Source organism: Nelumbo lutea, chromosome 2 (genome assembly GCF_056320005.1).
Source record: "Nelumbo lutea isolate HS-2025 chromosome 2, American lotus-T2T, whole genome shotgun sequence".
Classification (NCBI taxonomy): domain Eukaryota; kingdom Viridiplantae; phylum Streptophyta; class Magnoliopsida; order Proteales; family Nelumbonaceae; genus Nelumbo; species Nelumbo lutea.
The window spans coordinates 84,349,994-84,375,369 of NC_142685.1; the positions used below are offsets into that span (position 1 = coordinate 84,349,994).

The 25,376-nt window shown below is 34.4% G+C and overlaps 1 protein-coding gene across 1 annotated transcript; it reads right to left on the bottom strand.

Moving 5' to 3' along the window:
* Window positions 1–3,249: 3,249 nt before the first annotated feature.
* Window positions 3,250–5,276, bottom strand: LOC148871671 (heat stress transcription factor B-4d-like). The gene is made up of 2 exons (XM_088972551.1): window positions 4,803–5,276; window positions 3,250–3,990 (listed from the first exon to the last, which is right to left on the bottom strand). Exons 1-2 carry the CDS (start codon window positions 5,049–5,051, stop codon window positions 3,412–3,414), a joined length of 828 nt encoding a protein of 275 aa, XP_088828677.1. The 5' UTR covers window positions 5,052–5,276; the 3' UTR covers window positions 3,250–3,411.
* Between the last annotated feature and the right edge of the window lie 20,100 nt (window positions 5,277–25,376).

The window sequence follows — 25,376 nt, forward strand, 5'->3', positions numbered from 1 at the left end:
AACTCTAAATCCTATACGCCCCCAATCCTCATATTAGGTGGATGATCCAACTCCCAACATCAAAACATATTTTGGACTTCAAAGCCAAATGCCTAAAGAGGCACACATATTGACTTATATTACACATGCATGGTTTCATGTGTAAGAACTTGTTGGGTGTCTTTCAATTGTGCTTAACAAGGAAATAAATTGGAATGAATTTTTCACACTAAATAGTTTCTGCAAGAGAGAGAGAGAGAGAGAGAGATATTTTATCATTAACAAAACTCATCATTTCTTTATCTAACCATACAAAATCTCAAGGAATTGGCTAGTGAGAGATTTCACAATTTATCCAATGCTGGGACAACCATAGTCCTAGACAACCACACAAACGTTATGGGTGAGAGATTCTATTTCAAAAACCCCTTCAGGAAGATTTGGGGATTGGCCTACGTACGAAATCCTTTTGCCAATAGCCAAACATGTCCTAAACAGCTATGGGAGCACACCATAGGAGCAAAATCCAGGGGAATATTTTTTAGTAAAAAAAAATCATCTTCTTTCAACCTACGCTTTTGTCAAGAAAATATTTTTTCGAGTGGCATTCTTTTGAAAATGGAATGCTATTTTTGTCACATTTCTATAAAAAATGGATTGTCTCCTAAAGATTTGTTGTTCAGATTATCATCCTCCACTAAAGAGGGGCAACCTGTGGACACCCCATTTTTGTGCCCTTTAGTCTTTTTTCAGCATTTTGAGCTTCAAGCATGCTTCAATTAATCTCTTAGTTGATTCATGAGCATTTTTAGAATTTCGCGAAAGTTTGGCCTTTCGGGTTAACAAATCCAACACCATAGGTACATAGACCCCAAAATTCCAATCTGACAATACCAAGATCACTCAAATTTGACACCATTTCCCTTTCATCTTAAGACCTAAAGTTGGAACCGATTCAATCGTCCAATGGATGTCATTTTGATTCCGAACCTTCTCTCACATGAAATTAGAAAGCCAACCTTATAGGTGTATAGAGATCAGAATTCAAAATCCTATGATATTAAGATTGTCTAATTAGGACACCGTTAACCGTTCCATCTTGAGACTCGAAGCTAGACTCAATTTGAACCCTATGTTTGGAATCTTCTTAACTAGGTTGGTTTTCAAATTACCTTGGTTAATTGGTTTAATTTACTTATTTAGATAGATTAGCTTCGTTTGTTTAATTTAAGTAACTAACTTTGTTTTCTTAATTAATTTAATTTATTGATTAATTGCTTAGTTGAAATAATCTCTTAATTAGTGTAATTTAATTTAATTAAATGATTAAATACTTATGATCATTTAATTAATTAACTTTATTAATTAATTAAGTAAATTAAAACTTAATTATAATTTAGGGTAATTTATTTAGATCCTGAAGTAAATTAAAACTTCATTAAAGTGGTCCATTTTCAAACTTTAGGGTCGCAAGTGGCCTTTTTCAAATGTTAGAAGTGCCATATAACGTTGTTTAACAGATTCGTCAATGTCGTTTCAAATGCCATCTCTTTTTTCCTACAAATGGCCATTTCCCAAAGTTATAGGATTGTCAAAATAAAAAATCCATGAGATAAATATCAATAAAAAAAATTGTGTTCAACTGAAAATTTTGGTTTTCTATGAATACTTTGAAAATTTGAAATGCTCCTAATATTTAAAAGGTATATATTTTGAAATCTAAGATAGATATTATTATAAAATAAAATCAGTATCAATTGAAACTTTGGCTGTGTAGGAATTTTTTGAAAATTTTAAGTGTTACAAATGTTTTTGTAAGTACTTTGAAATATTCTGACATAAGTTAAATATTTCAAAATTTGGGCGAAACGTCCAACTTAAAATTTCAAGTACTGTAGCTTACCGAAACCAAAATATTCAAAAACAAAATCATTCAAATTTGTTGTTGATTCCTTTATCCTTTGATCTGCATTTTGCATGTTATTTCACAAGCTGCAGTTCGCAACTATTATACGTGAAGTCGTGAACAATCGATCCAAAACAAGTTAGAGTAGAGGCTTTGCTGATTGAACCATGGTCTGTTAATACGTACTTCTCAACATTCTGAGGCCTGAGGGTACTTGTTAGGTCTCTATGTCATAAGCACCCATACGATATGATATCGGTAGCATAGGAAGTGAATGAGTGAAGTGATGGAGAGATACAATAATGGCGAGAGCTCCCACAAGAAAACAAAATGGAGGATATGACAAAGAAGTGCATTATATCACAATCCCGAAGCAATCTTTTCCAATTCTTAAAAAAAAAAAAAAAATCCTCTTTTCCTCTCTTTATTGCATCCTCTAACGGCTACTGTGTCTCCTTTTTCAAGACCTCTTCTTTTTAGAAGAGAAAGAAGAAAAGGAATACAGATCCCACTTAAGAAAGCTTGTAAAACACAGTCTGAAATGATTGTCCAATACTCTTCATCTAGGTGCCTTCACAATCATTTATTTTTTCCTTTTCCAATAAATCTTTTTGCGCAAAGCTTTATAATTAATGGAAGTTGAATTCAAATTCCCTAGCGTGCCAACCTGCTGCTATTGAAGTTCAAGCAGGACATGGTCTTCAGAGGAGAGAGAGAGAGAGAGCAGTTGGTGGATATGATATGAGAAAGGGACAATAGTGTACTCTTTAACTGCACTTTTATGATGCATAGAAGGTCAGGTTTCAGAAGCTCATGCATACAGAATATTTCGGTTGAAGTTATCGTTTGGACTTAATCCAATTTAATGGAGAGCTATGTTTTCCGGATGAATGGAGAGCTCGATTATCAAAAAACTTTAGCAGATCAACAAACGACTGAAAAGTTGTGGTGAATAGAGGTTCAAAACCCAGTTAGCAGGTATGTGATATGAACATTCGCAGACTTTACTCATATATAATAATAATAATAATAATAATAATAATAAAACAGCACTCTTTACCAACTCAGCAAGATAGAATTCGAAATTATATTGCATTTCGAACTCGAAATTAAAGTTTCAAATTATCCACACAAACATATAAAAAAAGAACACGAATCATACCAGCTGGTCTTTATTGCTTAAACCCGGAGAAACCCATAAATGAAATTTGAAAAAAGCATTTCATGGTTTGTGTTTTTTTGTAGTTTCGTCTTCTCAAAGATGCAAAAAAAAAAAAAAAAAAAAAACGAACTTTTCCTGAACGTATTAAGATAATTATGAGTTAAAGACAACAAAAATATCAAAAAAAATTTAGAGACAACAATGGATCAAATACTAATACTGATTCTGGAAAGTTCGCATCACCTTGTCTAACCATTAATTTGGTTCCTATTTACATAGCCTTCTTCCTAATGACAATACCTCTCAAGAGTACTAGAATATTAATATCTCTTTAGTGAGGAAGAAAGATAAAACATACCCAACATTATGACTCTTCAGGATCAATCTTTTCTGGGTGCAATCGCTTCTTCCCACTCAGAGAGACCCCAAAGAGCTTCACAGTGTTGTTTGGCTCCTCGGTTAATGTCACAGAGCAGCTACTCGTACCACATGTTTTAAATGTTTGAAAGCTTAAAAGAGTTTGGGACTGAAAGGAAGGAGCGATTTCTATGAGCTTAGGCCCCGAGCTCGTGGACCTTTGGTCTGGAGCTACTGGTTTTACATGGTTCTGGAGGAAGTAGATGATGTCGTTGTACAGCTTCTTCATGTGGGTTAGTTCCGATAAGAGCATGAAATTCCTTTTCCTCAGTCTCTGGTTGTCCTCCGTAAGCACGGATAAGAAATCTGATTCTCGGTTGGAGGGTGGTAATGGAGCAGGCTCAATCCAACCACCATTTTCATCAGGGTTTAAAAACTGGGTTGTGGGATCAATGTTGTGTTGCTGATGCTGTTGAGAGCTTTGAGATGTTTTTCTTCTGTGGATCTCAGATAACAAGTGTTTTTCTCCTTTCCTAAAGAACTCATTTGCGAATTCCCACCTATCTGCGACGATCTTTTTAAATCCCTGTACATAGAATAAACAGGAACAGAGAAAATAAGGAGAAGAAAATCTCTTTGTCAGAAAAAAAAAAAAAAGAAATTATAAGCTAAGTGCTATTTTGGAACCATCTTCGTGGACATGGAGTATTCATTTAAAAGGCTAGCAAAAGTTCTTGGAATTGATTCGAAATTCCTATTTCATAACCAAACTTTCTTTTTGGAAGAAGACAACACAAAACCCTAATGAAAATTCTTTCAATCTTCTCGACGCTATTATCTAAACACATAAAGCCAATATAAAAATATGGATTGCACGCCATGTCCATACCTTTCAACAATGTAAATATAAAGTTAGAAATGCTGGTAATAGAAAAGGCAAAAAGGAAAAAAGAAAGATAAAATCCTTCACTTCAAAGAAGTAAAGCCATCTTCTATGATTTTCAGAATGGACTAACGCTGGTCAACTTTAATCAAACTACTTAAAGAAACATTAAAAGAAAAACTTCTGAGGAAGGGAACGAAATATTCTTAATTAAAAGGAAAGATGCATGATCATCAGAACCCATTCCATCAAGATCATAACCATGGAGTTGAATATTATTCGAAAACAACACTACTGGCCCATGAAAACGTCATCAGTGCCAATCCAACTCCACAGAGAGAAAAATCTTAGGAATTAATAGAAAAAAAAAACAAGTTTCTGGACTAAAACATGAGTAAAAAGCTCAACTCATGACCTATTTCTACGAGTTCAACATGTTAACAGACACACAGATAGAGATAGATAAATAGAGAGAGAGAGAGAGAGAGAGAGAAAGAGAGGTTTTTGTTGCTCACGTAGGTATTGAGCTGCCGAACAAAGCTTGAGAAGTTGTTGTGCTTGAAATAGTTGGGTAGGAGATCTCTTGCAAACTCAGGGGGTCTCCAGACCACAAAGGTAGTTTCATCTTCTCCCCAAGATACAATGTGATCTGTGCGGGGGTCATCCACAAGCTGATATGTCTTAGTCAGGAAGGGTGCGGGAACTGCCTTGTGATAATCCACTGACAATACCATCTCTTCACACCTCTCCACCATGAATAACATACCAAAGGAAACCAGACAAAGAAACCTTACCCTTGTAACTCACAGTCACACACTGAGTCCACCCACTCAAAGATGTAAACAACACCTCTCTCCCTCTTCCTCTTTCTCTCTCTGGTTTCTGAATTTAAGAAACATATGACCGTGTAAGTGAGGAAATATTGACCTTTTCAAAAATCTACTATTATGGGATCGAATCAGCTATTAATTATATTTTGATTGTTCTCCCTGAGAAGTGAAGTTGGTTGATTCTGTCTACTTTTCTGCAATTTTGTCCATGCAGTTGTAATTACTTGGCTAGACATCATCTGATGATGGATTTGTGGTCCCTGTACCATTTGTCCCAAATTACACACTAAGTTCAATGATCAAGACCGTTCGATATGTTGGACAACCCTCCAATGGTGTATACACTAAAATAAATCCTCAGAGGATCCCTAACCTTCTGATCAAGAGTAAAAAGTTGAGTGTCCCATCCATTTCAATTGGTCTTCAGGGTGAAGGATTTCTTGTCCATTATAGCCTTGTCCCAGCTATTTCTTTTTCTTCTATTTTTTTTCAAACTTTAAGTTCTTTTTTCCCTTTTCTTTTCATTTAACTTTAAGTTTTTTTTTTTTAATTTTAACTTGTATCCTTTTAGATTTGTGAAAGAAAATTGCTTAAAAAGTAAACAATCATTTTAACTTATGCACTTTTACAAGAGTTATATTAATTTCTTGACTTTCTATTTTTACCCAAGGAACATTCTTCCACTTTATTCACTTCTTTATTTTCCATTGTAAATTTCAAGGCATACCCGTGAATTAGATGGTATGGGAAAGAGGTTCAGTGGAAGGAACAAATTGTAAGTCCTCTGGTATAGACATTTTTTTATGAAAAATCATTTTCTATTCCTATTTCTGTCATTTAGCAGTATGGTTTTAAAAAACGAACCGGAAAAAGAGCCGTTTTAGCCATTGGTTTCTAAGTCGACGGTTAGAATGAATGGCCCATTTTAATAAAAAAATAAAAAATAAAAAAATGATAAAAAATTATTGAACGGATTAATGGATCGATAGTTTGATCGCCCAGATCAATAAATCATTGATCGATTCAATGATTTTTTACCAAAAAACAAGTTTAAAGTAAAACCAAACTAACTACCTGAATGATTTGCAGGTCGAACGGTTTAACCGTTAGGATCAACGACATTTCGAAAACCATGTTTGACAGCTAATGGGGTTCAAAGAAATCCTTATAGTGTAATAGATCTTTTTCATTGAATGCTTTTCTATAATCTCCATTTATAACCATTGTCCACGTGAAATAGAAGTCCCCAGAATCCAATTTCTCGGGAGACGTGGGAGGAGATTTTCTATGGAACTAATTATTTAAATTTAAATTTAAAATATATATGGACAAATTTAAGTGTATCACACTTTTGTACAATAAACATGTTCGTCTGACCTAGGTGCTTCCCATTGTGTTATAGCTTGATCAATATTACTTGTGCATCAAAGAAGAAATCTGCCAAACGAACGGTCAAAATTTGATCGATAAATTAATTGTGGTATACGAGAACAAAGATATATATTTAATTATGCACAGTCATTGAATCACATGCGGGGTGGTGTACACTATCTAGGTAAAGACTAACATGCATATAATGTAAGATAGCTGAGCAAATTAAGCTTTTAATAAATAACACATTTTCTGCGACCTCTCGATTCAGGACAAGCTCGAAGAAACCTTCCAATGAGTATTGAATACGCAAATGCTTTAAATTCGATATCGGTTTGACGTGCGATATTTTGTTTCATGGTTTTCAAAAGTGATCCGAAAATAGAATTGTTTCAGTTATCGGTTTTTAGGTTAATGGTTCGATCGTCCGGTTTAAATAAATAGTTTGTTTTGATAAGAAAAATTAAAAAAAAAAACAATCAAAATTGTTGAATGGATTAACAGGTTGACGGTTTGATCGTTCGGGTCAATAGATCGTTGATTTATTCAATGGATTTTGGCCAATGACTGAGTTTGAATAAAACAGAACTAATTGCCTGGATGATTCTCAGGCCGAACGGTCCGACCGTCCAGATCAATGGCGGTTCAAAAACCATGTTGTCTTTTTCACCAGACATTGACTGATTGAAACGCTCAAGGAAATGTCTTCTCATTTTAATACAATATACATCAAATTCTCTCGCGTTTAATGGTATATGTTCCTTCCTCCACACAAATTCATAGTATGGAAAGCGCCAAAATAGCTAAGGGCACGTTTGGTATGTTTTTTTGGAAAGATCTTGTGGTAGCTCCAATATGCAAAAGATGCATTGAACTTTTGCATGAAGATCTGAGCAGCCCGAAGCATGTTTGGCAAACGTGTGTCTTTTCGCGCGAGATTAAAACACAAAAGATGCGAGAAGCTTCATTTGTAGGTTCTTGAAATCAGCCCAAAATGGGCTTCTCGCGTCTTTTTGATGTTCCATCTTTTGGCGGCTAGATTTTCTGCGTGCTAAACGAAAATAGACCAAAAATCAGTTTTCACGACTTGTAAACGGCCAAAAGACCATGCGGAAAGACACGCCGATCAGGCCCAAATCCCCATCTCCGACCCCAACGGGGATGAGTTCCCCGTCAAAGACCCGAATCCCCAACTTGAGAGAGAGACTCCAGAATTGCGACTTGCGAGTAGATTTAGATCTGTACTGAAATTGATTCAGACCTGTAATCTGTTTGAGATTTCAAAAACCAGAAATCAAAAGCATTGAGAGACAGATAGGACCATTGCGGGGATTGAGTTGTGGCGTTGCCTCACATGAGACAGAGAGAGAGAGAGAGAGACGAAGAAGGAAGAACTGATCATCGGAAGAAGAAGAGTAGGGCACTACCATACTAGGGTTTCGAGTTTTAGGCTTTCAGTCGCCGCATATGTTCTTTCTTCTTCGTTTGTCGAGTGGTAGTAGAAGAGTTTCTCTAGAGTTTTAAGTTTTTGTCTTTTTAGTCTTTTACTTTTTTTATTATTTTTTGAGTTTTTGTAATTTTTGTAATGTTTAATTAATTGTTAGTTGAAATTGTTATTTATTAATCAAATAATATATAATATAATAATATTATAATATAAATAATATATTATACATATTATATTAATCGGGGCTGGGGCAGGGCGGGGATTGCATTCCCCACTCCCGTCCCCATCCCCAATCGGAGATTCAATGCTAGCCCCATCCCCGACCTCGACTCCACCAAAGCACTCCCCATACCCGGCCCCGCCAGGTTAGAGAGCCTAGGTACCGATCATGAATGAGGAAAATTGCCATCCCTACTTTTAATCATTGAATAAACTAGTGTCACTTCCGATTAACATGTATATTTTATTTCCTCGTCATTTTCTACTTGTTTGTCTTACATCAGTTTTATTGTAGGTATCTAAGCATATCCTCAAATTAATTCTTTAAAAGGAAGCTTGAATGGGGACTTGAGATGCACATTGGTGCCACATGCGTCACATGACTTACCTCTATCTTTTTGCATGTCGCCGGTGCCTAGCAAGTCACACAGGGAAAGCTTTAGGAACTTTCCCTCAACTTTATGTTTTTCTCTTATTTTCCATTTAACCAATAACATTGTCATGTTGTAATGCAACTCTTTACTAGTTGGATGCGATGCATAAAAAAATTCAATGTTCAATTCACCACATTATTAGATATTATTAAACAAAATAAAATAAGAAATACACAAATTATTGGAAATCAAGAGATAAATTCACCATAATTTAAGTACTATATATCACTAAATTACAATAATTCAAGGTCTAAATTATAATCATTTAATAACAAATACGTAGAACAAATAAAAAAACAATGAATACATAAATTAATGGAAATCAGTAATTAATCAATAATAGTGTAATCTCGAATTAATTAATCTCTAATAAATATTAATCAATAAATAGTGTAATTTTCAATAATAATTTATTCTCTAATAAAAATTAATCAATCATTTCCTAAAAATACATTAATATTACAAAAAAAATAGCATAATGAAAATAACAATAATTATTGAAAATTTACTATCAAGTAACAAAAACAATTAACAATGATTTTGTTGTTAAATAACAATAATTTAGTCTTCCAATAATTATTGAAGTTTGCAATTAAAAAATGAAAAAACAACAATAATTTACTATTAAATAACAATACTTTAAGTATTTTTGGCTCTAACAACCCCTATACTTTGTGAAAAGGTCACTTTAGCCCTTTTATAATTCAAGGGGCTAATTTATACATCATACTAAGTTGAAAAGGCCACCGTTAGCCAAAAAACGTATGATGTTTGTGACATTGTTCACAATCTGTTAAATAATGAATAAAACAAAAGGAAATGCTGATGTGGCATTGTTAAAATCAAAAAACTAAAAAATTACATGTGCATCCCACTAAATAAAATAAAGACTACTTAGTGCATAATTAGTAAATATTGAAAATAATTTATAAGTGGGTTCCACTTGAACTTTTATCTTTTCAAAGAAAAATAATAGGTTGGTCCCACTTGATTTTTTTTTTCTTTTAAGAAAAACCAATAGGTGAGTCCCACTTCAAATTATGTCTGCTTCATCTCATAGTCTCTCTCTCTACCGAATCTCCCTCCCTTGTCTTCTTCCTCCTTTCAACCCGCCACCACCACTGCAACTCTCAACAGCAACGGTTAATACCCATCGTGAATGCAACATTGAAGTCGAGCTTGTGGTAGAACCAAAAAAAATCTCTCCCAAGCACCACATTGGTGGAGTCATATAATTTCAGTATGAACTCCTTCATTGTCCTGTTAATACAAACAATGAAGCCCTAGGATTGAATAAGAGAAAAAGGAGAAAGACTGGAAAACTGAGAAAACCTATAAAAATATCAAACAAGTTCGCCAAGGCAAACGAGAAGAAAGGGTATTCCTTGCAACCAGCCTAACATATAGATAACAATGACCTCCATAGCTGTGTGGACATTGATCATTACAACCTCGGTGGAGCTACCGCAGACCTACAGGAAGAGAATTCCAAAGATGAATATGATGCAAGCTATAAAACTCATTCAATCGACGAACAGTGAAACAAAATAAGAAATGATATCCAAAAATTCATACCATTTGGATTCTGCTCTGTGTTCCAGCCATTGTTGTTGAATGCTTGTGTCGTGCTTCTTTCTTTATCAGCTCTTTAAGTTCACTAGTCTCTTTGGATCTTAAGGCCAACAGTGATCGGTCTAGAACCACTATGTGATTCTTATAACCCCCATCCAGATGTGACCAGGACTCTAACAATTCTTATCACTGATTGAGATTAGTTCCCCATCAAACTAATTTCAATCTAGTCCTACCACACTTAGAATCCCACTCCAAATAGGAGTCTATCTCCAACTTACAAAACACTCTCATAGACCCATACGTATCAAGTGTCAACCTAATAAATAAATAAATAAATATGATATATATATATATAATATATATATATATATATATATATATATATATATATATATATATTTGAAATTGACAAATACTAACAATCTCCCACTGTTTGTCATAGTTTAAAAAAAAAGGAGTTTTGAACAATTGGGTTGAATTTTTTTTTTAATCGAGTGGCCACTCATAAAGAAAAAAAAAAACAACATATGCATTATGAGAGTGCAAGATCAAATCAATCCTACTTTCAATATCCTTATAAATGCCCAAACAGGAGAGACCTACGTTATTATGCAATAGTGACTCATTTCCATGGTCAAAGCATCTATAAGTATACCTTTCACAGGTCAAAACAAAAAGTGGGAATGGTGGTTTGGGAAGCCATCAAAGGAATCTCCAAATATGGTCACTAAACTTCATGTGTCAATTAGTTGATCAAACACATGTCATTTGGATATCAAACCATGTGGTCAAGAATGCTACTTTCAGCAAGCATTTCATCCGATGAGGGCTTAATAGGTGATGTGCAGTCACCATGAATGCCCAAGCCATCAAATCTACATGGATAGTTAAGCTCCCATGTGGGAAATCAAATTTGCACATATATATTTCTAAACAAATTAAAAAATTATCAAATGAGCCTTCATCATCAATGAATATTAAATGACATCAGTGTCAAAACAAAACAAAATATACACGATACTCCCACTAATCAAAATAATTCACTAGCATACATGACGTTGGAAGAGTTTGATAGGTAAACCCTTAGTCAAAGGGTCAGCTAGCATGTCTTCAGTGGGCATGTAAGAGTGTTAATTCCTTTTCAGCAACCTTTTCTCTGACATAATGATGTTGGACTTTTATTTTCTTTGATCTTGCATGATAACATGCCTCTTTAGTCAAATGTATGGCAGCAGTGTTATCACTATAAATCTGAAGAGGTCTATGAATGGAATCCACCACAATCAAATCAATGATAAAAGTCTTAAACCAAGAAGCATGCCTTGCAGCTTCACAACAGGAAACATATTCTGCTTTCATTGTGGTGAGAGATGTAGATTCCTGCTTATGACTTCTCCAAGAAATAGCACCACCAGCAAGAGTAAAAATGTATCTTGAAATGGACACTTGAATATCAAGATCACCTTTAAAATCAGAGTCAGCATATCCCATAATCTTCAATTGGTCTACTTGGCTGAAAACTAACATGAAGTATTTAGTTCTTTGCAAGTATCTTAAAACCTTTTTAGCAGCCTTCCAATGATCAATTCCAAGATTATGTTGAAAACTACCAAGCAAACTAGTAGCAAAGCAAATATCTAGACAGGTGCAATTCATGACATACTTGATACTACCAACAACAAAGGCATATGAAATGCTTGCCATTTCTTTGTGTTCTAAATCATTCTGTGGACACTGCCCCTTATGTAGTTTATCTCCTTTTATAATAGGAGATTCACCAGACTTACAATTTGCCATCCCAAACCTCTCTAGCACTTTTTTTATATACCTTTCTTGTGATAGTACCAGCATTCTCATACATCTATTATGTCGAATTTGAATACCCACAACATATGAGGCTTCTCCAAGATCCTTCATGTTGAAAACTACCAAGCAAACTAGTAGCAAAGCAAATATCTAGACAGGTGCAATTCATGACATACTTGATACTACCAACAACAAAGGCATATGAAATGCTTGCCATTTCTTTGTGTTCTAAATCATTCTGTGGACACTGCCCCTTATGTAGTTTATCTCCTTTTATAATAGGAGATTCACCAGACTTACAATTTGCCATCCCAAACCTCTCTAGCACTTTTTTTATATACCTTTCTTGTGATAGTACCAGCATTCTCATACATCTATTATGTCGAATTTGAATACCCAAAACATATGAGGCTTCTCCAAGATCCTTCATGTCTAAAGATCTAGACAAGAAGGTTTTAGTGTCAAGTAACAATGCTAGATTATTAGAGACCAAGAGGATATCATCTACATATAGTATAAAAAATATAATGTTGCTCCCACTGGTCTTGGTGTAAATGCAATTGTTGGCAGTGTTCTCCTTATATCCGAAGTCAATGATAATGCCATGAAATTTACCATACCACTGTCTAAAAGCTTGTTTGAGTCCATATAATGATTTGTTCAACTTGCATACCTCACCATATAACAATGTTGTTTTTACATCCATTTAATATATTTCATATTCAAAATATGCCACAAGAAGCTAATAGTATTCTAAGAGAGTCCTTTCTCGAGACAGGAGAAAAAGCCTCATCATAATCAATACCCTCATTTTGAGTATAGCCCTTGGCTATGAGCCTTGCTTTGTATTTCTTAATTTGATCACTTGAGCCTCATTTAGTCTTAAAAACCCACTTACAACCAATGGATGAGTCAGATAACTACACAAGAAAATCATCTGATTTGACAGACCTTCTCACTCTTTGGGAGCATTGAGGTTCTTCTCTAGCAATTGTATGAGGATCAATATATTCAACATATGAAGGTCTGAACTCTGAGAGTTCTTCAAGTTCTACTTGTCCTCTCCCTTGTGATGTAGAAGTCTCTTCTAAAAATTCTACATCTCGACTAAAAAATTACACTACTCAGGTTAGACGATTCAATCAACCGATAACCATTAGATCTTTCAAGATACCCTACGAGCACACACTTAATTGCCCGGCTAATAGTTTTAGGTAAACTAGGATTGTTAATCTTAGCCACTGCTTCACAACCCTAAACATGAAGATGATTTAGGCTAGGTTTCCTACCAATCCAAAGTTTGAATGGAGTTTTCAATGCTAATTTGGTGGGTACTCGATTCAATATGTAGGTAGCCATTTTGAGTGCTTTTGCCCAAAAGGATTCAGGTGGGGTTGATCCAGCAATCATACTACACACCATGTCCATCAATGTCCTATTTCTCCTTTCTACAACTCCATTTTGGTGCGGAGTTCCTAATATTGTAGTTTGATGAACAATCCCATGATCTTGAAAAAAGGCATCAAAGCTATCATATTCTCCTCCCTTGTCAATTCTTATTACCTTGATTTGCTTCCCTAGTTGCTTTTCAACTTCAGCTTTATAAATTTTGAACATTTCTAATGCATCATACTTGTGTTCCATCAAGTATATGTACCCAAATCTTGAGTAATCATCAATAAAACTTAGAAAATATTTTTGTCCACCTCATTGCAAATGCCTAAAAGGGCCACATACATCAGATAGAATTAGTTCTAAAAGAGAGCTTGACCTAGTATCCTTAGGAAAGGGTTTTCTTGTCATTTTTCCTTTCAAACAATCTATGCAAACATTAAGGTCATTGAAATCTAGCACAGGTAAGATATCATCTTTGACAAGTCATTCCAATCTCTCCTTATAAATGTGCCATAACCTTTTATGCCATAATAGGGAAGAATTATCACATTGCATTTTTCTTTTATCATTTTCATTTATCAACATAACATCATTTCTAGCAAGGACACATGCATTGGACCTATTCAAATTTAACAGATATAATCCATTATAAAGAACTCCTGAACCAATAATGTTTGCATCATGTAAGATTGACAAAGTACTAGAAGCAAAATGAAAGGAATATCCAACTATATCCAATCTAGAAATAGAAAGAAGATTGCACTTCATAGTGGGTACAAATAAAGTATCCAATAAATCTAGAACATATCCAGTATTCAAGACTAATCTAAAGGTTCCTATGCCAGTTGCCTTCACTTTATGTTCATCTCCTGTATATATTAGTATCTCCTCTTCATCATCAATTCTTCTTAGATTCTGGAATCCCTATACACAATTAGCAACATGAATCGTACAACTAGAGTCAACAACCCAGACATCAGATGGGGTGTCTAAAAATTTACTTTAGAGATTACATAAGAAATACCTTATTTCTTTTTCTTCTGTTTCAACTTTTGACAATCGCTTATGAAATTTCCAGGCATTTTGCAATAGTAACATATCACCTTATCCACACTGGTGGCTGGTTCAATTATAGTCGGATTCGGTTCAGGTTGTTTGGTTGGTGACACTTTTTTACCCTTCTTATATTTCTTCTTTCCCTCATTGTCCTTCTTTGGACCTTTCTTGAAGGGCTCTTTTTAGGACCCAAGGAGGTAAAATGAGCAGATTCTATTTTCTGTCTTTTCTGCCTTTCTTCTTCTAGAACACATTGATTTATCATCTCATTGACGATCCATTTTGCTGCACTTGTATTAAAATTCACCACAAAAGTATCAAAGGATTTTGGTAACTTTGACATGACAGCATACACCAAAAATTCATCACTTAATTTCATCTTCAAATCACTAAGTTGGTAAACAATTTCTGAGATCGTAGAGATGAACTCTCTAATATTCATTCTAGGCTCAAAACTAATAGTGAAGAATTGTGTGAACAAGCTCATTGTGAGGGCTTTAGTTGATCTAGCAAACCATACCTCTATGTTGTCAAGTGTATCTTTGGTAGTGCTCAAAATGAGAATCCCGGGTCTAAGAGGTTCAGAGATAGTGTTCTGAACTATCCAGAGTACTAGTTTATTTGCTTTGTGCCAAGTGGTGTATCTTGTTCTAAGTGTCTTAGAAGCATTGGGAACAGGCTCAAATGGCTCAAGTTGGGTGAGACAAAATTCTTATTTCTCGAATTCCTAAGTAGGATTCCAATTGGCCTCTCCATCTCTTATAGTTATTATTTGTGAGAAGATCAATAGGGTAAGACTGATTAGGTCCAGCAAAGGTGTTCACATCAACTGCAATTTTAAACTATCAAACTAATCATTATTTCAAAAAAAACTAAGCAATCATGATGTCAAGGGAGTATATTTATATCTAAGGTCCATACATCATGCATCACATCTAATCACATACAAAAGGGAATGTCTAATGACTGACATAGAGATAGTATATCGCCCTAAATGTTTATGACTTATCTATCCCCTCCTTTGGGCTAAGATAAATAGCCACATCATCATTTTCAATGAATAAACATTGCTCAAACAAAGCAAGTTCCATATATGAATGTATTGTTAGACAGTTTTGTATGCCCTTAGCTTCAATCTGATTTGATGTACTTTTGACATTTAATGTAAATAAATAAAGTGCATGTTTGATTCATGTTGTTTGGTTTGATTCTGTGTAAGACCCTAAAACTGTACACTTATTGAGACTTGTGTTAGTTTCAAATGTTCATAGCCATTGGATAAGTCTGGGGAGATTTATCCAGCCAAGGCTAATACTGGTGTGCCGCCAAGTGTTGGGATGGCCTGTCTCGGCCACCAGGGTAAGACCCAAGGCACATGCAGTGTGGGATTGCTTGAATCCTTGAACCGGACCAGATTTCCAGTATTGCCTTGGACCTTGGAGATAGATGGGCAAAACTGGAAAGTTACACCTGACCCCTAGACTCAATTATGATACTTCACTAGGTGTCGGATCGGTCTGTCTTTGATATGCCAATCAGTAAGATCCTTAGCGGGGGTCAAAACCTGGACATGTTGGGGCAGTCTAAGTGGGTGATCATAGTGACAGGAACAACCCCTTTGTCGGACAAAGGTAATGATCGGGAATGCACTCTCTCTGATGGAAACCAAACTGCCAACAGCTGATTTCAATCGTTGGAATTTTGTTTTGCAAAATTTATATTTGATATATATACGGTTTCAAAATGTTTGCAAATGGTTTTAATTCCCATGATCCATGTGAGTGGAGAGTGCAGCACTGTTCCTTGCAGCCGAGGGAGAGGTCCTCTCTTGTCGGGCAGTGCTTGATCATTATGGGTTGAGAGGTTAAGTGTAAGGCCATTTAGGATAATACCTGATGTGCTAATCTTGCATCTGCCCATAGTCCATGGGTTTTTATAAAATGGTTTGGCCCAGGGATCACTTAATGTAAGTGTTGGGCCCATAGGGTCCATATGATGAGCTCAGGGGTTCCATGCCATACAAAGAAGCCCAACTGGGCAGCAGATTGGAAACTAATTAAGTACTGATTATTTAATGGGCCAAAAGCCCATTTCGAACTAGGCTGATATGATCACCCACTTAAGGGGCGGATCTGAGATTAAGGTTAGCAAAAGGATTGGGCATTTAACCTAATCCACTCTAAGAGACCAAATTCAAATCATATTTGAATATCGTAATCTCCTGATAAGATCAATAGTTATTTAACCTAATTTGCAGATATGATTAAGATCATCCCCAATCCAGATGCTGATTTGGATTGGGATAACTCCTAATTAGGAGATTTCTTAATCAAGAAGAAAAGGGGAGAAACCCTAAGAGAGAGACAACAGAATTCGAACCTAGGGTTTTTGAGCAAGAAAATCCTACGAATTGAGATAGGATCTCATACACACTCCAGAGAGAAGAGAAGCATTCTTCGCCATCTTCATCTCAGGAATTCTCCTCCAGCTACCGCCATTCTCTGAAAAGATTCGATCTTTTGAAGAAAAGAAATCAGTTCTTGATATCAAAGAACTGAAAAGATTCAATGCTCAGTGTTTCCAGAGGATTCTTTTGAAGGATTCAGTGTGTGGGACGCATTCTGTTGGTTCCGTTCCACATGTTGTTGTGTCATCTTCAATAGGAGCGGATCTTGGTGTCCTCTTTGGGTGTGAACACCAACTTTGGGAGATACTACTTCTCTGGATCAGGTATAATTCCTCCCTTGTCTTTTGGTTCAGATCTGGTTCGATTATGGTTCAAGTAGGATCATTGGATATTGTATTCTAAATTTAGGGAATATGATTCCCAGTTGGAAGAAGGTAGGAAATTTTTTTTGAAATTCGCCCACCCATTCCGCAACCTTTTTGGCATCCATACGATGGATCCTACCATTCTTTCATGTATATGATCTCCTCTTACTCCTTTGAGCTTAAGAAGTTCACTTAAACACCATGTACTTTCCTCCCTTGTCTCATTCCATCTTTATCACAATGCTAAGTGTCGCCTTTGGGCTAACCATAACAAGAATAAGGAAAGAATGGTAATGACAACCTATTTCAAGGTTCTTAAAATAACAAATAAGGGATTAAACGCTTGGTTATCATGTCATAAACTTCAAGCACTTTGGCACCATCCATTTATTAAATGTCCCCAAGTTTCAATCAACGATGAATTTTAAACGTATACCTTCCCTCTAATCATATAAAACTGACATACAATATTAACAAATGCATCAAATAATTCATCTTAAACTTAAGGAGATAAAATTTAATACTAAAGAGAGAAATAAAAGGAACCAATAATATTTCAGATAAATCAATTTGGGTTTACACAAGAATTCAGATAACTAAGATGGAAATAGAAGTAGTTGGGTCTAAATCGGGTCAAAATAACAAGGTTTAGTCTTGTTAGAAATGCTGAATAGACTAACAAAATTCAAGGGCGTTATCTATAGCTTTTGAAAAGGATTTTGAATACTTAAATTATCTTTGCCTTTTCAAAATATTTTGATGCAATTCACAGCGGCAAGTTAAAATATTTTGCCCCCTTTTTCTTTTATTTATTATTAATTTTTAAACCTTTTGCTTTGATGAGAAAAAAACCCCTTCACAACAAAGCCAATACAAACCAATGGTTAAAAAACTAAGAGCGGCAGTCATTAATCATACCCATTAGTTATAAAGTCTATAGATGACAAGGAAGATTAATTGATCGAAAATCCAACTGGCTGTAAACTAGTCTTTACCAATTTAAATGACGGATGTTCAAGCGATTACCGACAACTTTCAAGACAAACCGTCAAATCTAATAAAGACGAATCAATTAAAAGTCTTGTTCAGACATATCAACAAGAGACAAATCGAAATTTTGTTAAAATTAAGACGCAATAAAATTCTGATCAAGCCGTTCATCAACTGATGATAATGGCTCTGATACCAATTGCAAGTTATAAAACTCATTCAATCAACGAACAGTAAAACAAAATAAGAAATCAGATCCAAAAGTTCATATTCTTTTGAATTCTGCTCTGTGTTCCAGCCATTGTTGTTGAATGCTTGTACTGTGTTTCTTTTTTTATCAGTTCTTTGAGTTTACTAGTCTCTCTGGATCTTGAGTTCAACAGTGATGGGTCTAAAATCTCCATCTAGAGATGACCAGGACTCTAACAATTCTTATTACTAATTGAGATTATTTCCCCATCAAACTAATCTCAATCCAATCTTACCACACTTAGAATCCCACTCCAAATAGGAGTCTATCTCCCAACTTACAAAACATTCTCATTGACCCATACTTATTATCAACCCAATACATAAATAAATATATATATTTGAAATTGACAAATACTAAGATATGACCCAATAATTATCCATTTCCTATCATGAATATGACCCAAAGATACTCCTTTGCACGAAATCCTGTCTTGGCAAGAATGCACCGTTTGAAACTGGTCAACGTCAAGCTTCTTGTTGATAAACCCCACCTGAAAGTATATATAATCGACCAACGATAGTCAAGCCAAAAAGAGAAAACAAGTAGTCAAACCGGACGTAATAGGGTTTATCCAATTCAACAACGAACCTTCGGTTGTTGGTGAGAGAAAAGTCTTTAACCGACCCAGGCAGGAAGCCACTCGGTAGACTGAACTTGGGTAGGAGTTTGCTGTTTGTAGACCGAAGAATCATTAGAGATTAGAAAGGATGAGATTGCAAAGGCAGAAATGAATAACAGTGGGAAAAGAAAGAAACCTAGAAAGGTGTTTCTAGCACGGATCATTGTTCGATTGGTTTCAATGGTGACTGAAAATAGGAGGGTTTTGGAGTGAAATTCACCTATTAATATTTTCTTGAAAGAGAAATTTTCATGTGGAATCACCTATTATTTCTCTCTTATTTGAGAAAATTTTCAAGTAGGACCCATTTATATATTGTTTTCAATATTTATTAATTATACATTAAATAGTCTTTATTATATCCAATGGGATTCACTTGCATTTTTTTTTATTTTTTTGAGATTATCATGTCAGCATTTCCTATTATTTTATTTATCATTTAGCGAATTGTGAACGGTATCACTAACACCATGCATTTTTAGGCTAATAGTGGCCTTTCTAAATTAGTTTGAAATCTAAATTAGCCCCTTGGATTATAAAATGGCAAAAGTGGCCTTTTCACAAAGTACAAAGGTTAATAGAGCTAAAAGTCCAATGCTTAAATTTAGGTAAATAGTCTAATCTCTAATAAATATTAATCAATAATTTCCTTAAGATACATTAGATTAAATTACATCAAATCAATAATTAAATTATAGAAGCATAACAAACATAAATAATTACTAAAAATTTTACTATTAAATTACAAAATAAATTAACAATAATTTAATGTCTAAATTACAACAATTTAATAAACATTATATACAGAAAATTAAAATATTTCGAAAACATACATTAAACTAGATTTAAAAAAAAAAGTAATTACTATAAATTTACTATTAAATAACTAAAAGAAATTAATAATATTTTAACACCTAAATTACAAATTAAAATTTAATAAATATTACATAAAACAAAGTAAATTACTACTAATAAATAATTAAATTCCCGAAAATCCATTAAATTAAATATAAAAATTAGAATAATATAAGCAATTAATCATTAAAATTTTATTTTAAAAATTAAATTAAATTATAGAAAACGGCATAATGAAAATAATGATAATTACTGAAAATATACTGTTAAATAACAAAAAGAAATTAACAATAACTTACTATTAAATAACAATAAGTTAATCATCCAATAATTATTGGAAACTTCTTATTAAATCCAGCCCATGAAAATAACAATGATTTATTGTTATATTAATCAATAATATTTATTAAATTACTAAAAATTATTAATTAAATTTCAAATAATACATTAAATTAAAATAGGCATTAAATATTGGAAAATAGCATAAAGAAAACCAACACATCAAAAGAACACAAAAGAATGGAAAATCTGATGTAACACAAATTTCCAAGAAGGAAACCTTACCAAGGTTAAAGGACTTGAACTTGGATATCGTTGCTTCAACTTAGCTCTCTCCAAAAAGGAACCTGCAAATAGTTTAGAACTTAGAAACAATAAAAGTTAGAACTTAGGAAGCATTAAAACACATCTAGGTAATGTAGTTAATAGAGAAAAAATGCAAGAGATAGACCATACCTTGTTTGAGATAAGTGAAATCCAATGGAGGGGTGATCTTAGGTGCAGTTTGATCTCTCCTCTTAAGAATATGGCGAAACAGAACAAAGAGAAGAGAGAGGAATATGGAGGAGATGTAATAGATGTTTACTGAATGATAAGAAAATTTGGGAAGCATAAAAGAATGATAAGGAAAATATAGGAAACAAATGTAGGCATTCAAAAATAGTTTCTAACCAAGAAAGAAACAAAAACATGGAAACTATATTATAAAAGAATCCAATAAAATCATACGAGTGATATTATAGGAGGAGCCAGGGGAAGAAAACAAACTCATAAGAGAGGAGTCTACGTCCAATGGGAAGAGAGAAATGGAGAGAGAAGCTGCTAATTTGGCATAATGATAGGGGTGAGAAGGGGAAAAGAGAGAGAGTTAAGGAGAAAGAAAATACATGATGACATGGACTATATAGATTAGCTTCCTAGCCCTATGTTTTGCTACTCTAATCTACATCTGAAAAATGGTAACTATTGTATCATGTACCTATGTTGTATCATAATATTATTTTTCTTTCTTCTTTCATTCATGGGCCCCATGGGCTTGCTCATAAAGTTTATATCAAAGGCTCACAAATCCAATGATTAGAAATCAGCCCATCAATCTAATAAATATTATTTTACAGAATAAATTGTCAATATGGACAGCGAACTATTAATTGTGACGGTGTCGCACTAGAACATGTTGTGCATGAGGTGGTTAATAAGGTCAAGGCCATGCAAACCAATGCTAGATTTTGAGCTTCATAAGTCATTATCAATTCCATTATTTCCTTTGTTTTCTCACAAAGGATAATTAGATTATAAATATTTGCATTTCTTGTCAACTTGCAACACTATTCTCGATTGCTATGATCAACTTTGCTTAGTTTGTGGGATGGGAAGGAAAAATATGGAATATTCTTCCCTTTTTATGTTTGGTTTGTGGAATGTCATGAGGTGGAATATATGGGAAAAAGTGGGGTTATAGATCCCAATTATTGGGATGTAGAATCCTATTTTTTTGGTGGGAAACAACTAAGAATGGAGGGGGAAACTTGTTTAACAAAAAAAAAAAAAAAACATATACCTTGTAGTATTTCGAAGAGTTACTATTATACCCATGACCCATTAATAAATCATTATTTTATTTAAAAACATATAATTAAAACTAATTAATATATAAATTAAAGTAATAATTACTAAAAACTATTAATCAATTAAAAAAATTTGCTAATATATTTTAGAATAAAGTACTAAGATTATTAATTACATGATAAATATAGATAAAACAAAATATTAATAGTACAATATGAACTAATAAAAATTATAATGTTGAAATTATTATTTAGTATAAAATTAATAATCAATAATAAAATACTAAATCACAAAAATATTATTAATTAATTACAGTTAACAACAAAAAAGTTAATAATCAGTTAAGTAAGTAATTAAATAATAAAAAAGTTAAATAATTAAAAGCAATTAATAATGCAAATAAAACATTAATTTTAATTAATAATTAGTTATCCAATTCTCAATATTAATTAATTATAAAATTAATTCATAACATATTAATAATTAATGATTAATTAATAGTAAAATATAAAAAATAAAAATATTACTAATTACTTTATTAATTAATAATTGTTATTAGGATTGATTTTCTCATTATTTTCCCTTCTTCAACAAAACAATAGAATGTGGAAAATTTCCACCAACTTTCCATTTCTCATCCTATCCCATCCTTTACGCTATGTTTGGTTTGAAGGAAAGAATAGGGAAAGGAAGGGAAATGCAGGAAAACCAATACAAGATTTGTAAGGGTTTCCCTTCTTTTCCCTTCCTTTCCCTACTTTTTCCTTCAAACCAAACATAGCCTTAATCCCCATGCATTCCACCAAGATCTTCCCTCAAACCAAACACATCCTAACGTGACCCAAAGGGTAAAATCTATTAAAAAGGTTTAGCCTTTAGATTCGTCTTACAATGGAGATGGAGGACGCTAAAACTGAGCATGCTCAAGTAAACAAGGATCAAAAGATCTAAGCCCAATTTGTTTTCCGGATAATTAGAATTATTTAAAAGGGACCTAAACCCACCTCCTCTTACAAGCAGAATCATGAAGCCTCACATGCAAGGATCCAACCTACTTTTATCTACCTATAAAAAAAAACTACTTTTACCTCCTAATGTATAGAGAAATAAAGGGTTTTCATTTTGGACTTTTGTATCATTACTTGTCATGGCATCTCTCTGGGTACTGTGTCAGTTGGGGAGAAGTATCTTAGATTAATAGGATCAAAAAGTAAAACCATGACAGAGAAACATGCTCTGAAATTTCTAGTATATTAATTCAAAAGCATCTTTATTTTACTACCCAAAAGTGTGCTTTAGATGCTTGAGGATATGAAAGAGAGCTGGGTAGAAGAAGTAAAGTTATGTTGGAAAAGATAAAGGAGAAAAGAGACTCTAGAATAATGGGAGAATGGAAGACAAAATATGCTTTAGAGAGGAACATCTTCTTCTTTATACCTAGGAAAGACAAGCTTGCTCAGTCTCTGCAAAGCATTAGAATATATATTGATTGTTGTGTACATAAAGGAGATGAAAAGAGAGCAATTTAGTTTTGCTTTTCCAGTTTCCACCCAAGATGGCCTCATTGTTTTCTCTCTCTCTGTAGATGCTCATGTGAAAGCGAGTTCATAATTAGATTATATAAAGAAGTATATTCTGGGGGTAATCAATGGGTATTTGATTGTTTGGCGCAATATTTTCAAAATCAGACCGAATCGAATGGTCGGACCGGAAAAATCAGGAACCAGTCTCTATTTTATCTCAAAACTACTGTTTGATTAAAACCCGTTGATTTGATCAGGAACCATTAATTTGGATGGTCAAACCATCAGACTGTTCGACCCAGGAATGGTTTTTAGCCATTTTTTGGCTATTTTAAAATGTTTATTTATTTTTTATTTTTTATCAGAGCAGGCCATCCATTCGGCCCAAAGGGTCAGACCGTTCGACCCGAAACCAGACCCTGAACAATTCCCTGTCCAATCCAGTTTTAAAAACCTTGGTTTGGCGTTAGGTCCACATCCTTTTACAATGCAAAATGATCGATAAACGGATTGAACCCAGGGGTTTGAATTGTATAAATTACATTCTCTACATGCCTGTCTCAATGGACCCAGCATCATTTGGTTATATTAACACCTCCATTTCACACCGACATGAACGCATGCAGCATATCTGTGTGAACTGGTTATCTGGTCTCGTTAATAAGGTGGTTCCCTAAAGAGAAGAATTGAATGATTTGATTCATTTTTTGAAAGGTAAAGAATAAAATTTATTAAGAGCGAATGACTTGATTCATTGATCGTATACCATGAGATACATACACAGTTAGAATCATACAATGAGAGGAAAGCTGAAGGATATACAACCAAGAAACAGGAAAGATCAAGACAAAATACAACAGTTGGATATTGTTTCAAATAATCTCGAACACCGATATTATCTATCGGGTGGGTTGGCAAATAACATCCCCCTGTAAGTTGAAGGGGAAGGCTTCACATTCAACTTGTCCCATAGTATGATGAATCGTGGACCCAGAAGGGACTTGGTGTGGATATCAGCAGGGTGATCAGTGTGGTACTGAACTCAAAGTTGACCACAAGCAACCTGTTCATGGATGAAATCAGTTTGGATCAGGTAAACACAATGTTGTAATCACGTTAAATGAGCACTTAGAAATTTTTTGACACCTGTTCTTTAAAATACCCTCAGCAAGGTTCTAAATATCAATGTGAGTGTGGTGGTTAGGCTATGCACAGGGGCTTCATTGAAGGACAAAGGAAGATCAAGTGCAAGAGGTAGGCTAAAGGCTAAGGGCAAATGAGATGATAGAATGGTGATTTCGTTATGATATGGATCCCTATTTATAGGGAGAAATCCTGAGGTCCCGAAAGGGTTGAGCCGAAAGCGTTTGATTCCCATTAGGAAAGGGATTTCGGATTCGTTGTCAGTTGTCAGAGAGCACTGCTAGGGTTTCGCCGTGTGTCTTATGAAATATCTCAATGATGAATTTTCCTTTCGTCTGGGGATTCTCATAATACACGTGTACTACTTCCTTTTGTGACCCTTTTAAACCGATGTAGCATGGGTGACGTTATTATTTAGCTTGTGGGCCCGTATTAGGCCCACAGGGTGTCCCGTCATGCACGTTATTTAACAACTTACGTGTGTCTATAATTTGTTCTCGGCCTGCGGTGATTATGCGCTTGTCATGGTTCTGCGATAGCTTTAAACTCACCACAAATTCACGCGGGCCTGAAGCTCATCGTGAATCTACGTGTGTCCAAAGCACATCGCGAGTCCACGTGTGTCCAAAGCTCATCGCAAATCCGTATGGGCCAAAGTTCATCACAACCTGTTTCGGGTATGAGTTTATCGCAGATGTGCAATGAATTCTGAACTTATCATAGACGTGCAATGGGTTATGATTTATCGTAGCCATTCGTGTAGTATTGGTTTGACACCCTCTATATTCTGATGATCTGAGTGACCACTATGTACCTACATTAGCCCCCCTACTTTTGAGGTTTTGTGATGGAACGATGAGGAATGGGATTGTAGGTGTTGTGGTACCTTGATCCTTTCGCATTAGATCTGTTGATCGCTCCTGTTTTTGATGGAATGCTCTACGGATTTTGTT